This window comes from Cherax quadricarinatus, chromosome 81 (assembly GCF_038502225.1).
Source record: "Cherax quadricarinatus isolate ZL_2023a chromosome 81, ASM3850222v1, whole genome shotgun sequence".
NCBI lineage: Eukaryota > Metazoa > Arthropoda > Malacostraca > Decapoda > Parastacidae > Cherax > Cherax quadricarinatus.
Genome location: NC_091372.1, coordinates 11558363 through 11575896, shown reverse-complemented (window position 1 = coordinate 11575896; position 17534 = coordinate 11558363). Strand labels below are relative to the sequence as shown.

Here is a 17534-nt window from a genome sequence, read left to right as displayed (position 1 = left end):
TGCTCTCGTCAAGGCTGAACATTTTTATCACAAACTAGTGGTACATCATTGATGACTAATTTACGTTTGTGTACAGGTTTGTGTGAAGGATGAAGACCAGGTGAATCCCAGTGTGGGAGAGGAAGTGTACGAGGGTGTGGGTGAGAGTGACACCAGTATTCAGAGTGTGGCTAGCAGGAGAGCAGAGGTTGCTCCAGGTATGCCAAACACAGGTGAGTTTTAAATGGTACTTCTGTGAGAGGCATTCAGTGCATGATGTGGTGGCTGGTAGGTGAGCCAGGGGAATTTTATTTTGTGGGTTAAGAGCCCCGTGCTAATTGCAGGATAAACTACCGAGTTGTGCTCATCGACTCTTCAGATGAGTGGGCACTGGTGATCCGAGAAATAGTGCATCGGATGCTGAGGTTTTTAATAAATTCTTCAGATTATAAAAAACCCTACAGTCTGCATCTAGGTTTTTGTTAAGAGCTTACTAATGTACCGTATTTTCCAGCATATAAGGCGCACGACAAGTATCTTAACAGTATATCAGTAACCACAGTCAGGGGTTAATTACTCTAATACTTTACACTAAAGCGTAACCCAAAGCCTACCCTTGACCCTGACCTTGAGCATATAAGGCGCAGGGTAATTTTCCAAGACTTCTTGTGGGGAAAAAAGGCGCGCCTGTGTATATATATATCTTCTGGTTGCAGCCTCCTTGTGTATAAATAATTCTTTTATTGTATAGTTGCAGCTTCTCCCGCATCTTCGCTACTACAACAGTCGACAGCAGAAGAGGACTTTGTTGATGGTGTCTTCCGTGAGTGTGATACTGACGGTGTTGGTTATGTGTCTGCCAGCAACATCGCTGCCCGCCTGGTGCTCGTACTCTCTGATCTCCAGCCCAGGTACACTTATATTAAGGGTATACAATACCGACAAGTAGATGAGTAAGACGGGTTTGCAGCAGTGTGATATTTTTCTTGTAGAGACGTTTGCCTGTCAAACAGTCTTCTTCAGTCGAAATACTGAGGAGAAAAAGCATGTAGATACGAGGTGATCCATATCAACATGTTACGGGTAGGCGAAACTTCTCTTCAATAAAGCTACCACACTGAATGTAACTAGCATGGTGATACCAACAAAATGTACAAAACAGACACTTATGTGTAGTTCAGGACATAACTTGTCCACAGATTAGAGATGAAAACTAGAAAATTCGGTTCTGGCTCATACGTGAGTGATTCAGGGATCACGATCTCGCCGTCCAGTTTAGGACCAGGCCTCTCCAGTTAGATGCAGCGCTTTGTTACCCTTGTAGGTTTTGCGCTTAGTTATGATTGTAATAATAATCACCTGTTACATAATTTTGCAAAAGATAGAAACTGAGATGCACAGCTAATTAAGGGTAAGTGTATACCGAGTATAAGTAGAAATTTGTAAGATATTGTTATGAGGAAGAAGCGAGTCCTGCCAGATATCATTACAATATTACTGTACAATACTGACAAGGTGAGAAAGACGATACAATGCAGTCCATGGTGTCTATTTGAAGACTTGCCAGCCAGTGGCTTTATCAGTTCAATATAGAGGTAATATGATGCGTTGAAACTGGACGCAATACAAGAGCCCCTGAGGGGCTGATTACCTCATCTGCTGTCTTCTGTGTATAATTTCTGAAAGGCTGAGGGGACTGATTGCTACCTATACTGTCTCCGGTTTCATTACCTTCAAACTGCCTCTATTAAATTGATTGTCAAAACATTTTAAAATATATACCCAGGTGCTGCATGCGTGTCTTAGTCCTCAGTGCTGCCAGAATGCAAAACGTTTAATTGGCTTCAGTTTCACTCCCGGATGGAAGGTTTTATTGCCCTGGACGGTATACACCAAGAGGTGTATGCCTCTCGGTGTATACACACTATGAGGTTACTTTAATCCCACTTTAAGAGATTAAAGTATTCTTGACTGAGGTATAGATTAGGGACGGCCTTAATGACCCTCGTGTAGTCGATAGTCTTAAAACGCCATTAACCAGTCTTTGAAAAGATACACGCGCGCAACAGTTGCATCGTCTGCTGTTGCTGCTGTATTCGACTGAAGAAGCTTACTGTGTAGGCGAAACGTTTTGGAATAAAGATACCTAATTGTTGCATATGTCTTACTCATCAACTTGTCGGTATTGCATACCATTATTATATTCACACAACTAGTCTGTTTCGAATCATCAGTTCAGGTGTCAAGGACAAACCGAAGCATCATCTCGCTTTCATTTCCAATTTGTGGGTTAATTGTGTATTGTTGCAGCCACAGAGCGGATGCTTATCTTGTATTAGAGGAACTGACCTCCTTATATTTACCTTTCCAGTGTTCCTCCTATCTTTAATATTAATCACTTCTGGATTGTACTGAAGAAGACGGTAGATCAGGCGAAATGTTTTGATAGATACCCAGCTGATACACACGTCTTGAGTCGTGTGCTTGTCGGTATTATATATTTATTCCTATGTTGTCCATGCAGGTGGTTGGTGGATTCTCTCAGAGATGCTCTGTGTATGGAGGGTGATGAGAAACAGTTGGACATTAAGACGTATCGTGAGGTACTTATCAGCTGGCATCACAACTGTGAAACACATTTCAACATGCCCTGTTCTAACACCAGTGCCCATGCCTGCGAGGAGAGTAGCAGCATACCTCCTGAAGTAGGAAGTAACAGCTTGAATATTATGGATATGCTTTCGCCGCTCCGCCACAGCCCTGGGTCAAGCCAGGCTTCCTTCACACTATACCCAGGCACTACACCCATCCTGCCCCAGGGTTCTGAGAGTCTGATGGAAGATGAATTCTTCGCCTGGTGTGGTTACCATGACAACACAGAATGTAAGCCCAGGACAACGCCACCCAAACCCAAGTTTCTAACAGATAACTGCAAGCGCTCTTTGCAACGTGACTTCGACGCCAGTAATCGGTGAGTGTACTTTATTACACGTTTTATTGAAGTTTTTACTTAAACTTTCTTGTGTAAAAATTCAATCTGCTAGTTTCGGGGAAAATGGAACAGCTGTTGCTAAATATGGCAGCCCTAGTGGATCCTACAGACGAGCATCAAGTTATACAAATTTCAGTAAGACCAGTTACCCTTCCCTTCCTTAAAGCAAACCTCATTACCTCCCTCTCACTAAGCTCTATGACTTACAGATTCAGGGTTTTACCATGAGTATTAAAATAGATACGGGCAGTTCTCTGCATATTGAGCATTGGGGTACTCGCCTCACTTTAAAACGCCTGCATGCTGTATTTAGTACAATATGGCACTTTAGAATATGTCATAGCTCTTCAATAAATAGCCAGGCTGAGAGCGTATTGTCTTGTAGTGTTGGGTTGACCTGCATCTTTGAAGGTGGTCGGTAATGTAAGGGCGTCACCAGGTGGGGGGGAGGTGGTCTGAAGGCACCCAAACAAAATTCCATTAGGACTCCCCTTCCCCCTAATTAAAAATAATGCTGCTGCTTCAAGACAAGTCTGTTTACAACCACATTGCCATCTCTGAGATCTTGGATAGTCGGTATACAGTCTTTATTGAAAATAGTACAACAAAAGGGGGTTGCCAGACTCGGTAGCCATGGGACCATCATTGGGTACGTGCTCTGGCCAGTAGGTTTGGTGTCGTTGATTGGTAGATATGGGAGTGAGGGCGTAAGTCATCGTTAGGTGGCATGAAGTACGAAATATCACAGAAGGTTAACTTGTAATAGTTAGGGGATGGACAATTTACTTTCAAAGATCAATCCTTTTTTTTAGCCGTTAACACTTCCATAATTTCTCTCTTGTATGAATTAAGTGGGTAATTATAATTTTTTTGTGAAGTTCTTTAGAGCAACTTATTTCTACCTCTGCGTGAAGTGTTTTCACTCTTCCAGGGAATGTCTTATTGCTGATGAATTTTGGGTCAAGGAATTTGAGCTACCCTCCAGTTCCTCCGATCACACTTGATAGGCTCCCATTACTCATGCGGCATGTGACTCCCAGTGGGTGTAGCGCCTCCTCATAACAGAGGCCCTCTTTAGCCTGGAGTTTACCTGGAGAGAGTTTCGGGGGTCAACGCCCCCGCGGCCCGGTCTGTGACCAGGCCTCCTGGTGGATCAGCGCCTGATCAACCAGGCTGTTGCTGCTGGCTGCACGCAAACCAACGTACGAGCCACAGCCCGGCTGATCAGGAACTGACTTTAGGTGCTTGTCCAGTGCCAGCTTGAAGACTGCCAGGGGTCTGTTGGTAATCCCCCTTATGTGTGCTGGGAGGCAGTTGAACAGTCTCGGGCCCCTGACACTTATTGTATGGTCTCTTAACGTGCTAGTGACACCCCTGCTTTTCATTGGGGGGATGGTGCATCGTCTGCCAAGTCTTTTGTTTTCGTAGTGAGTGATTTTCGTGTGCAAGTTCGGTACTAGTCCCTCTAGGATTTTCCAGGATAGAGTAGGAATCCTACCTGTTTTATTTTACCTTCTGAAGAGGGCTTTAGAGGCTGATATTTACACAGTCTCTGTGACCCATCAGGGTTTAATACTCGTTTGGTTTAGTACAGTAATGTTCACCTTGTGCGTGTTATTTTGTCATGTTAAAATTACTATTATCACAGTAGTAGATAATAAGTAATGTTAATGCTATATTAACGTATCATATGGTCAGTAAATCTGCATCATATGGAGGTAAATGGTATAAAAACCAACACGATAAAAAAATAAGACACAAATACGGTATAATGCGATCCTTTGACTCTCCACATCACTATGCTCATTATATATACTCATGTTTACTCAGACCTGTTTGTGACTTGATAGAGCCCACTGTGTGGGCGAAACGTAGTCAATAAAGGATCGCATTATACTACATTTGTCTGTTTTTCCTTGCATCATATCATGGTCATGTTTCCATGGTGTTGATTCTCCCTCCTAGTAGGAAATACTTCGACAAAAACGGTATAATGAGGTGAAAGTTTGTGGAGTTGAGCGTCGCGTCTTGTGTCGTATTCTGCTCTCCACGCTCGGCTATTTCCCGCTTATCCGTCACATTATATCTAATGGTTATAATTATAACTATAATTTTTAAAGGGGTGGAGGGGTAAGCCAGTGGAAGACCTCGGTCAGATAACCAAAAGCTGTACCTGTAGGTGGCCCGGTAGCCTGGTGGCTAAAGCCTTCGGTTCACACACGGAGGGCCCAGGTTCGATTCCCGGCGGGTTGGAAATATTTCGACACGTTTCCTTACACCTGTTGTCCTGTTCACCTAGCAGCAAATAGGTACCTGTGTGTTAGTCAACTGGTGTGGGTCGCATCCTGGTAGACAAGATTGAGGACCCCAATGGAAATAAGTTACAGTCCTCGAGGGGGCTAACCCTCCGGGGTTAAAACTCCGAACGAAATCTTATATGACTAAGACCCAAACTAAACCAAACCACCTTAAGCAACACTTCCAACTGTATCCTCTTGTTTTTCTGGCCTGATTGAAATTACGTTTATTGACGTTTATCTGGTTAATTTTGACTGAGAGAGAACAAACACAAGAAGGAATGACCATTCCACCAGCCTTAGTAGCCCATGCTAGGCAGGTCTGATTCACCCAGCCATAGTATCCCACTCAGGTTCCCGTCCAACTCGCATCTAAAGCTACCCAAAGTTCTTGTCTCAACATAAGCTAACCTAGTTGGAAAGAAATCAAAATACAAACACTAGGACAGTTTAAAACCTCCTGGTTCTGTGTTTTCTCTTTTTCCAGTTACTTGTAGGTATCGCGTACCATTTTTACCTAACCTGAGTAACTTCAGCAGATGTTTAGCTAAACATCTGCTGAATGAATGATGGTGAAAGTGTTTTCTTCTTAGGGTCACCTTGCCTTGGTGTGAAACGCATGGTTCAGCAAAAAAAAAAAAAGGTAATGCAAAATTAATGCGTTCAGATTTGAACGTTGCTTGCTCTTACCCGGATACCCCCCTGCCGGACGTGTCACAGTCGCTTTATTAGTTTATTTGTGGTTAAATGTTGTTTAATAAATGTATGTACCTTTTTCTAGCCTAAGAAAATAATATTGCAGGGGACGTTACAAAAGTGACGCTGGGAAATTGAACAAGAAATGGTTTAAAACGAGACTTTTTTGTATAATCCACTACGAGTTAATGAAGTTTGTACTGATGTTTTCTTAACATCAGCGCCACTTGTCTTAACTCTACCTTGGTTTTTGTCTTATATTAACTGAAGCACATTACTTAAGCTGTTTTAGAAGTGTTCCGTAAGTGACTACTGTTGCTACGACTACCACCACAACTACTGTTAATTACTACGACGGTATTTTAAGTAACTTTAAAAAGTGATAAAGGGAAAGGGAATTACTGGCGTAGGAGAGAGCAGTTAAAAATATAGAGATAGAGAGGGAGGTAAGAAAGGTTACGTAGCCTAGCCGCTGTGTGTGTTTTATCTGTAGTTTTGTCATAAGAGTTGTGCATCATATTTAACATAGAGTAACACTAATAGACGAAATAGAGAGTTGATCTAAGATACAGTAGAAATCAGTCAGGATTATTTGTGAATTTTTCAAGTCTCGGTACTGTGACTTGATGAATATCCTTGTCGGTATATTAATCCATTGATATACATTTTAATCCAGGGGATTATTAACCCAGGAGGAAGGGGGGGAGTAGATATTAACCCATGGTGGGTTAATAAGAGCTTTGTACCTGTGTGTTGGTTATTGCCAGCAGTAGTCCGTTGTGTGCATGACCCCCAGAACAATGTCAGCGTGGTTCTAAATGGTACAACAACGACGTTTGTGCAGTGGATCAGCTGTGTAAACAAAGCCGTTCACTCATCATAGTTCACTCTCGCTCTCTCGCTTTCTCTGACTGTTAAACAGGAAATTGCGTTGAGGTGTTCACGTGCCACGATCCCCTCATTGTTTCTCTGTAATGCAGAATAACTCAGTGTCGTGGCTGGAACAGTTTTCAACAGTGTCGTGGCTGGAACAGTTTTCAACAGTGTCGTGGCTGGAACAGTTTTCAACAGTGTCGTGGCTGGAACATTTTTCAACAGTGTCGTGGCTGGAACATTTTTCAACAGTGTCGTGGCTGGAACATTTTCAACAGTGTCGTGGCTGGAACAGTTTTCAACAGTGTCGTGGCTGGAACAGTTTTCAACAGTGTCGTGGCTGGAACAGTTTTCAACAGTGTCGTGGCTGGAACAGTTTTCAACAGTGTCGTGGCTGGAACAGTTTTCAACAGTGTCGTGGCTGGAACAGTTTTCAACAGTGTCGTGGCTGGAACAGTTTTCAACAGTGTCGTGGCTGGAACAGTTTTCAACAGTGTCGTGGCTGGAACAGTTTTCAACAGTGTCGTGGCTGGAACAGTTTTCAACAGTGTCGTGGCTGGAACAGTTTTCAACAGCGTCGTGGCTGGAACAGTTTTCAACAGTGTCGTGGCTGGAACAGTTTTCAACAGTGTCGTGGCTGGAACAGTTTTCAACAGCGTCGTGGCTGGAACAATTAACTAGTCCACAAGAGAAAGGCCTCACAATACCATAGCTAGAACACTCACAATATCGAGGGTGGAGAACCCGTCGGTTTAGAAAACCGACGAGTTAAGTGAGACAGTTGTGTAGCATTAAGGTATCTTTATTGTGGAAACGTATCTCCAGCCATTGGCTTCTTCAGTCCGCTGTAGAGAAAGGTGGAAGATAAGGAGTTGAGGTAATCAGTCCCTCAGGCTGGAGTCTGCTAATATGCTGCACTTTATCAAGATTGATGGACTGAGGACTGATTACCTCAATTCCTTATCTTGCATCGTCCTTTGCATTTGACTGAAGAAGCCACTGGCTGGCGAAACGTTTCCAGAATAAAGATACTCAAATTTTCCTGGATTGTAATATTCTTGGGCGCTAGCGCTAAACTCGTACGGATCATAACGTCTTGGGATGAAATGTCAGGTAATCAGGTTTGATCCAACGAAGGGACGGGTTGCACGAATTTCTTGCTGTTTTTTCCCATGTTTATACATCTTTATCCCCTCAAGGAAGGTTCCTTGATGCTGGCGAGGGGCTCTTGATCTAGGGAATTGGATCTGTTCTCCAGTTCCCTGAATTATATCTGACTGCCTTCCACTTTCCCCCAGGCGCTGTATAATCCTCCGGGTTTAGTGCTTCCCCCTTGATTATAATAATAATATACATCTTTATAGACGGGAAACTGATATTTTCCGGGGAAAAACATGATGGTAATAGCCAGTGATGGTGATAGTGATGCATAATGCTGGAGTGTCAGTGGTGGTGGTGATACTGGTGTTCCTGTATTCATCGGTGGAGTGAGTGAATGGTGGTTGTGGTTGCGGTATTTGTTGGTGGAGTGAGTGAATGGTGGTGGTGATAGTGGTGTTGCGTTGTGTTAAGGGAGTGAGTCAATGGTGGTGGTGGCCAGGGCGAGGCTGGAGAGAGCGTGTATGTTGCTCAGTATGTGTGTGACGGGTGAGAGTAGTGGTAGTGGTGTGTGTTGCTGGTGTTGTTGTTGTTGCAGTAGTTGCTTGGTCACATGTAGCGTGTGCATGGCCAGCAGTTTGCTCGTACATACCAGTGCTTTCCTTCTTGACTACAACTGTTCTCAGTACACACATCTATGCTTCTTAATAAAACGTTATAACACAGAATCTCAAATGTGAAATAGTTCTCTTAAGGTTACAACAGTGATAATGTAGGGCTTTTTAAGGCCACACCAATGTTAAATAACAGGTTAACAGTGCTTTTATGACTATATCAATGTTAAATAGTGCTTTTTAACTTTACTGCAATGGTTGACAGTGCTTTTAAAACTGTAGCAATGTTAAATATTTAAAGTCTACAGATATGGACTATAGCTTTAAGATGATGAAATAGTGCTTTTAGTCTCCAGGAATTTTGCTCGTTTTCTAAAGTAGATAAAAACAACTTTATTGCTTTAAGATCTCATTTCCAGAGGTGTTTGAGCCTTTGCCAGAACCACTGTAAAGCTCTTAACAAGACCTGCCTAGCATAGGCCAGTCAACCTACTACATTATTCTTCTTAAAATATTGCTTTATGCAGCTTGCACGAGTCTGACCCATGTACTACAATCCTTGGAAAGAAATTCAACAAAATCTTTAATTAAGTATATAAAATGTTAATACTAATAACGAAGGAGAATTGTTTACGAAATTCACAAGTTTTTGTTTGTGAATATTGTGGTTAAGATGAGAGAGACGAGTGACACTGTAACGTTGACCTTCTTGTGAGACGTTGACCTAGTGTGCTGCACAAGATTCTCAACACTTGAGTGCTCTCTGGGGCGCCTTTACCCACCCCCCTTCGAGGAGGTGCTTGGGTGATGGTGAAGGGCTCCTCATCCAAGGTATGGAACTCTTCTCTTGAATCAAAGCCCATTACCTGTCCTTGGACAAATATTTTTTGTTAAGAGAGCTTGGGTTTGAGAAGGATCTGCCTTGTATGGGCAAGTAGGCTTGGTGCATTGTTCCTCCTTTCTTATGTACTCATTCCCCAAGCGCTGTTTACCCATATCCTGTTCGAGCAGTTACAAAAAATAGGTAATAACCCACATGGAGGCAAACACTGGTGAAATTATTTGCTCATATATTTTTCTACCCTCAACCGGAGTCTCTTCAGCAGATACTAAGGAACGTGTTTAACTAGGGAAACCGAATCCCTGAGGTGAAGACGAAGACACGTTGAACGTCAGGTAATTGTCTCCTGAGGGACTGTACCCCCCCCTTCCCCATTCCCCATACAAACTGCTATCTCACATTTTGTATCTTCTGAAAGGGACTCTCTGAACATCAACGTTATTTTCCGTGAATAACTAAAATGTAATGAACACTTGTCAGTGCTCAGTATTAACCCACATGGATATAAACTCGGGAGATTAATTGGTCTGTATATTTCGACCCCTTCCTGGGATCCTCTTCAGCAGATCTTCCGTGTTTGTCTCCATGTGGGTTAAAAGCATCAACAGGTGTTCATTACACTTTATGGGTAAATATATGAATGAGAAGGCTAGGTGTGAGGAGGACCTGCCCAAGCACGTATCAGCTGACTTATTACAATGCATGTCTATTCATATATTCTTATGAATTCGAGATAAGTCGTAATAAACGACTGTCAATGAATATATTCTTATGATAATTTACCCACACCGCACAGGCAAACCAGATATTCGTAAAAATATATGGCTTCCATATTTTCTTTAGGATTCGTGGATTTTTTTTTTCAACAAGTCGGCCATCTCCCACTGAGGCAGGGTGGCCCAAAAAGAAAGAAAATCCCCCAAAAGAAAATACTTTCATCATCATTCAACACTCTCACCTCACTCACACACAATCACTGTTTTTGCAGAGGTGCTCAGAACACACCACTTCAGAAGCATATACGTATAAAGATACACAACATATCCCTCCAAACTGCTAATATCTCAAACCCCTCCTTTAGAGTGCAGGCATTGTACTTCCCATTTCCAGGACTCACGTCCGGCTATATAAAAATAACCGGTTTCCCTGAAATCCTTCACTAAATATTACCCTGCTCACACTCCAACAGCTCGTCAGGTACCAAATACCATTCGTCTCCATTCACTCCTATTGAACACGCTCATGCACGCCTGCTGGAAGTCCAAGTCCCTCGCCCACAAAACCTCCCTTACCCCTTCCTTCCAACCTTTTCGAGGACGACCCCTACCCGGCCTTCCTTCCCCTACAGATTTAAATGTTCTCCATGTCATTCTACTTCGATCCATTCTCTCTAAACGACCAAACCACCTCAATATTGGAATCTGATACAGCACATTGTGTGGATACCCATGATCTATATTTTTTACAAGGTTAGAGCAGGAATCGTGAGTTAGCATGTACATTATTTTTTTATTTTACATCAGTGTTAGCTTGGCAATCTGTCCTAACTTTGCCTGGATTTATATAATAAGACCTAAATTATCTAAGTTCAGCTTAAATTTAATTAGTATTATTTAGTATCGTTGAAATACGCTCATCTCGCGATTTTCAGGCAAATTTTCGTAAGGCTGTCGAGAAGCACACACAAGGCTTTAACAAAACGACCGTTAGATATAGTTGTTCCTGTAGGCTACCTGTAGTCACTTCAGGAGGTCACCGCTTCCCCCCCTCCCCTCGCCAGCGGTTGCTAGCCTGATCGATCAGGCTATTGGTACCGCCACTCACAGCCCAACGTAGGCACCACAGCCTAGCTGATCAGGCATTGATTTTAGAAATTTGTCGAATTTCCCTTTCAAGACAGCCAAGGGTTTACAGGTAATTCTCCTTGCACTTATTACGTTGTGTACTCATCGTTCCCCTGCTTCCTACCAGGGGTATCTTGCACCGTTCGCCAAGCCTCTAGTATGCACAAGCAGTTATTTCGGTGCGCAGATTTAAAAAGCAATCCCTCCAGTATCTTCCAGGTGTAGATTATTCTGTATGTTTCTCTCCTACATTCTAAGGAGTACATTTCGAAGGGCTTCAGGCTCTCCCTGTAATTTAGGCGCTTCACTGAATTTATACGAGGTATGAAAGTTCTCGGTACATTTTCCAGTTCTGCAATTTCGCCTGCCTTCCAGGGAGCCGTTAATACACAGCAATATTCCACCCTAGAGAAAACGAGTGACCTGAAAAATATAATTGACTTGGCATCTCTTGTTTTGAAAGTTCTAGTTAACCAAGCCATCATTTTCCTTGCAGTTTAGGTAGCAACACTGTTTTGCTCCATGTACGTGAGATCTAACATTATCACTCCCAGGTCTCTCATGTAAGACAACTCTAGTTTTTTTTTTATTCACTCAGACGAATAAGACTCGTATGTAACACGAAACGTTTCGCCCGCAGGGCAGGCTTCTTTAGTCAAATACAAAAATAATTTTAATACTGGAGGAGTGGAGAGGTGACGTTCCAGTAACAAAGATGCCCACGCGTTCCTCATCTCTTATTCCTCAAGTTGTGGGTATTGTATATCAACAATAATTGAAAGTTTAGATCTAGAACATTGATATGTCTTGCATACACTAAACGCTCGTTACTTTATAAGCCCGGTTCACAATCCCTGGCTTAGAACCACATCTTCCACCATGAAAAACCCAGTAAACCTACTTATTGCACTGCTTCATACTTGTCGTGTTTTTAAATTTATGGTTAAATAAGTAATTTTATAGGATTATGTAAGCCACAGTTACGTAGCCTAAGGTAACGTTACCAAGCATGACAACCTAACATAAATAATAGCATCTGTAAGTCTATATGCAACCTTGAGGAATAAAAAGATGGAAATTAAGAAAATTACTTGTACAAAACGAGTTCAGGTGCAGACGAAACATTTCGCAAAAAAATTGTAGTGTTGCGCAGCGTGACGGAAGCTGCTGCTTAAGTAGCAGTGGACTATGATAGTAGAACTCGTTATTATTTTAGTAGTCAGTTATGACACCCGAATCTGCATGACAGTGTCTTCCATTGCAGACACTGCAAAGCTCCAGGCAGACATCAACCAAATCTTTCAGTGGGTTGCAGAAAACAATATGAAGTTCAACGATGAGAAATTTCAATTACTCAGATATGGTAAACATGAGGAAATTAAATCTTCATCAGAGTACAAAACAAATTCTGGCCACAAAATAGAGCGAAACACCAACGTCAAAGACCTGGAGTGATCATGTCGGAGGATCTCACCTTCAAGGACCATAACATTGTATCAATCGCATCTGCTAGAAAAATGACAGGATGGATAATGAGAACCTTCAAAACTAGGGAGGCCAAGCCCATGATGACACTCTTCAGGTCACTTGTTCTATCTAGGCTGGAATATTGCTGCACACTAACAGCACCTTTCAAGGCAGGTGAAATTGCCGACCTAGAAAATGTACAGAGAACTTTCACGGCGCGCATAACGGAGATAAAACACCTCAATTATTGGGGAGCGCTTGAGGTTCCTAAACCTGTATTCCCTGGAACGCAGGAGGGAGAGATACATGATTATATACACCTGGAAAATCCTAGAGGGACTAGTACCGAACTTGCACACGAAAATCACCCACTACGAAAGCAAAAGACTTGGCAGACGATGCACCATCCCCCCAATGAAAAGCAGGGGTGTCACTAGCACGTTAAGAGACCATACAATAAGTGTCAGGGGCCCGAGACTGTTCAACTGCCTCCCAGCACACATAAGGGGGATTACCAACAGACCCCTGGCAGTCTTCAAGCTGGCACTGGACAAGCACCTAAAGTCAGTTCCGGATCAGCCGGGCTGTGGCTCGTATGTTGGTTTGCGTGCAGCCAGCAGCAACAGCCTGGTTGATCAGGCTCTGATCCACCAGGAGGCCTGGTCTCAGACCGGGCCGCGGGGGCGTTGACCCCCGGAACTCTCTCCAGGTAAACTCCAGGTAAACTCCAGCAGCTGTCTCCAGTGTGGCTGGCTCTCTCTCTCTCTCTCTCTCTGGCTCTCTCTCTCTCTCTCTCTCTGGCTCTCTCTCTCTCTCTCTCTCTCTCTCTCTCTCTCTCTCTCTGGCTCTCTCTCTGGCTCTCTCTCTGGCTCTCTCTCTGGCTCTCTCTCTGGCTCTCTCTCTGGCTCTCTCTCTGGCTCTCTCTCTGGCTCTCTCTCTGGCTCTCTCTCTGGCTCTCTCTCTGGCTCTCTCTCTGGGCTCTCTCTCTCCTCTCTCTCTCTCTCTCTCTCTCTCTCTCTCTCTCTCTCTCTCTCTCTCTCTCTCTCTCTCTCTCTCTCTCTCTCTCTCTCTCTCTCACACACACACACACCCACACACACACACACACACACACACACACACACACACACACACACACACACATTAAATATGTACTTATTCTGTCAATAGGTACTGGAGCTTCCTGGCACATTTTTCTCCTGGATGCGACCCTCAGCAGTCTGCTGGCAGGTGCCTATTTTTCTTCTGCTAGGTGTGCAGGGGCATTAGGATGTAAGGAAATTCGCCCATATGTTTTTCCATGCCCGTGAATTCAACCCTGGATGTTGCGATTGTGAGTGGTATCCCAGGGGCAGCTTGACCCCCTGGGATGGGCTTGTGACAGTGAGAAGTGGTGGTGGTGTGGGACAACTGGCGGAGGGTGTTAATCTACACGCTTGGAGGAATGTTGTGTCAAATAAGTCTAGCAGCAGTAACTCTTGCTTACTCTTAATTGGATTACGAGTCTACCATGTCCTAGGCTGTTTGATGCTCTTTTTTTTCTAGCCTCGTCATTAAAGCGCGTGAAACATTTATTAAAGCTAAATGCTTCAGTGCCAGCGTTACGTTTTGCACTGTCTTAAATTACAGGAAAAATAGTCACGAACAGATTTGCTTATTACGTGATAAATCCCACTGTGCGGGCGAACGTTGTCATAAAGAAACAAATTATGCTGCATTTCTTTCCAACATTCTCATGGGTTTGAAAATCACAGCATATTAATGATATATGAAATCATCCGGTGATGGTATGACAGAAAGCCCATCCTGCATGATGAAATATAATTAGAAAATCATCTTACATGATGGATTATGGCTGGAAAACCATCCTGCGTGTTGGATTGAGAGGATAGAAATCCTGCGTAATATGATTGGAGAACCATCCTGCGTGATAGATTGAGAGGACAGGCATCCTGCGTAATATGATTGGAAAGGCATCCTGCGTAATATGATTGGAAAGGCATCCTGCGTAATATGATTGGAAAGCCATCCTGCGTGATATTGAGAGGACAGGCATCCTGCGTAATATGACTGGAAAACCATCCTACGTGATAACTGAGAGGACAGGCATCCTGCGTAATATGATTGGAAAGGCATCCTGCGTGATATATTAAGGAAGGGAAGCAATTGTGTGATGGATTATGAAGGGAAAACTATAGTGTGAGGAAATATGACTAAGAAAACCGCCCTCCGTGATATGTATATGAAACCACATCAGCTGAAGAACTGTGCCAGGAAAACTACACCAGGTGAAGAACTGTGCCAGGAAAACCACACCAGGTGAAGAACTGTGCCAGGAAAACCACACCAGGTGAAGAACTGTGCCAGGAAAACCACACCAGGTGAAGAACTGTGCCAGGAAAACCACACCAGGTGAAGAACTGTGCCAGGAAAACTACACCAGGTGAAGAACTGTGCCAGGAAAACCACACCAGGTGAAGAACTGTGCCAGGAAAACCACACTAGGTGAAGAACTGTGCCAGGAAAACCACATCAGGTGAAGAACTGTGCCAGGAAAACCACATCAGGTGAAGAACTGTGCCAGGAAAACCACACCAGGTGAAGAACTGTGCCAGGAAAACTACACCAGGTGAAGAACTGTGCCAGGAAAACCACACTAGGTGAAGAACTGTGCCAGGAAAACTACACCAGGTGAAGAACTGTGCCAGGAAAACCACACTAGGTGAAGAACTGTGCCAGGAAAACTACACCAGGTGAAGAACTGTCAGGAAAACTACACCAGGTGAAGAACTGTGCCAGGAAAACCACACTAGGTGAAGAATTGTGTCAGGAAAACTACACCAGGTGAAGAACTGTCGGGAAAACTACACCAGGTGAAGAACTGTCAGGAAAACTACACCAGGTGAAGAACTGTCGGGAAAACTACACCAGGTGAAGAACTGTGCCAGGAAAACTACACCAGGTGAAGAACTGTCAGGAAAACTACACCAGGTGAAGAACTGTGCCAGGAAAACTACACCAGGTGAAGAACTGTCAGGAAAACTACACCAGGTGAAGAACTGTCGGGAAAACTACACCAGGTGAAGAACTGTCAGGAAAACCACACCAGGTGAAGAATTGTGCCAGGGAAAACCACACCAGGTGAAGGACAATGGCAGGAAAATTACACTAGTTGAATGACTAACCGGAAAACCGCACAAGTTGAACGACAGTGACAGAAAAAGCACACTAATTGAAGGGCAGTTACAGGAAAAACACCAGTTGAAGGGCAGTCACAGGAAAAACAACAGTTGAAGGACAGTCAGGAAAAACACCAGTTGAAGGGCAGTTACAGGAAAAACACCAGTTGAAGGGCAGTCACAGGAAAAACAACAGTTGAAGGGCAGTCACAGGAAAAACACCAGTTTAAGGGCAGTTACAGGAAAAACACCAGTTTAAGGGCAGTTACAGGAAAAACACCAGTTTAAGGGCAGTTACAGGAAAAACACCAGTTTAAGGGCAGTTACAGGAAAAACACCAGTTTTGCAGGAAAAACACCAGGGCAGTTACAGGAAAAACACCAGTTGAAGGGCAGTTGCAGGAAAAACACCAGTTGAAGGGCAGTTGCAGGAAAAACACCAGTTGAAGGGCAGTTGCAGGAAAAACACCAGTTGAAGGGCAGTTGCAGGAAAAACACCAGTTGAAGGGCAGTTGCAGGAAAAACACCAGTTGAAGGGCAGTTACAGGAAAAACACCAGTTGAAGGGCAGTTGCAGGAAAAACACCAGTTGAAGGGCAGTTGCAGGAAAAACAACAGTTGAAGGGCAGTTACAGGAAAAACACCAATTGAAAGGCAGTTACGGGAAAAACACCAGTTTGAGGGCAGTTACAGGAAAAACACCAGTTTAAGGGCAGTTACAGGAAAAACACCAGTTTAAGGGCAGTTACAGGAAAAACACCAGTTGAAGGGCAGTTGCAGGAAAAACACCAGTTGAAGGGCAGTTGCAGGAAAAACACCAGTTGAATGGCAGTTACAGGAAAAACACCAGTTGAAGGGCAGTTGCAGGAAAAACACCAGTTGAAGGGCAGTTGCAGGAAAAACACCAGTTGAAGGGCAGTTGCAGGAAAAACACCAGTTGAAGAGCAGTTGCAGGAAAAACACCAGTTGAAGGGTAGTTGCAGGAAAAACACCAGTTGAAGGGCAGTTACAGGAAAAACACCAGTTGAAGGGCAGTTGCAGGAAAAACACCAGTTTAAGGGCAGTTACGGGAAAAACACCAGTTTGAGGGCAGTTACAGGAAAAACACCAGTTTAAGGGCAGTTACGGGAAAAACACCAGTTTGAGGGCAGTTACAGGAAAAACACCAGTTTGAGGGCAGTTGCAGGAAAAAACCAGTTGAAGGGCAGTTGCAGGAAAAACACCAGTTGAAGGGCAGTTACAGGAAAAACACCAGTTTAAGGTAAGTTACAGGAAAAACACCAGTTGAAGGGCAGTTACAGGAAAAACACCAGTTGAAGGAAAAACGCCAGTTGAAGAACACTGACAAAAAAAGCACACCAAGTGAAGGACTACGACATGAAAAATACACTAAGCGATCTATTGTAAGAGGTAGGCTGCATGAGGAGTGCGTTAGTGTCTAGTCTGTAGCCTTGTATAAATATAAGAGGTAGGCTGCTTGAGGAGTGCGTTAGTGTCTAGTCTGTAGCCTTGTATAAATATAAGAGGTAGGCTGCTTGAGGAGTGCGTTAGTGTCTAGTCTGTAGCCTTGTATAAATATAAGAGGTAGGCTGCTTGAGGAGTGCGTTAGTGTCTAGTCTGTAGCCTTGTATAAATATAAGAGGTAGGCTGCTTGAG

The 17534-nt window shown here is 43.6% G+C and overlaps 1 protein-coding gene across 7 annotated transcripts in view; it reads left to right on the top strand.

Annotated features, from left to right (window-relative positions):
- The window catches only part of LOC128699797 (serine-rich adhesin for platelets), a 350518-nt gene that overhangs the window by 15442 nt on the left and 317542 nt on the right, over positions 1-17534 (top strand). For all 7 annotated transcript variants that reach the window (XM_070102414.1, XM_070102415.1, XM_070102413.1 and 4 more), the window contains exons 3-5: positions 77-212; positions 731-890; positions 2504-2950. In XM_070102414.1, the coding sequence (XP_069958515.1) occupies positions 77-212; positions 731-890; positions 2504-2950 (743 nt within the window). The remainder of the gene's footprint in view (positions 1-76; positions 213-730; positions 891-2503; positions 2951-17534) is intronic.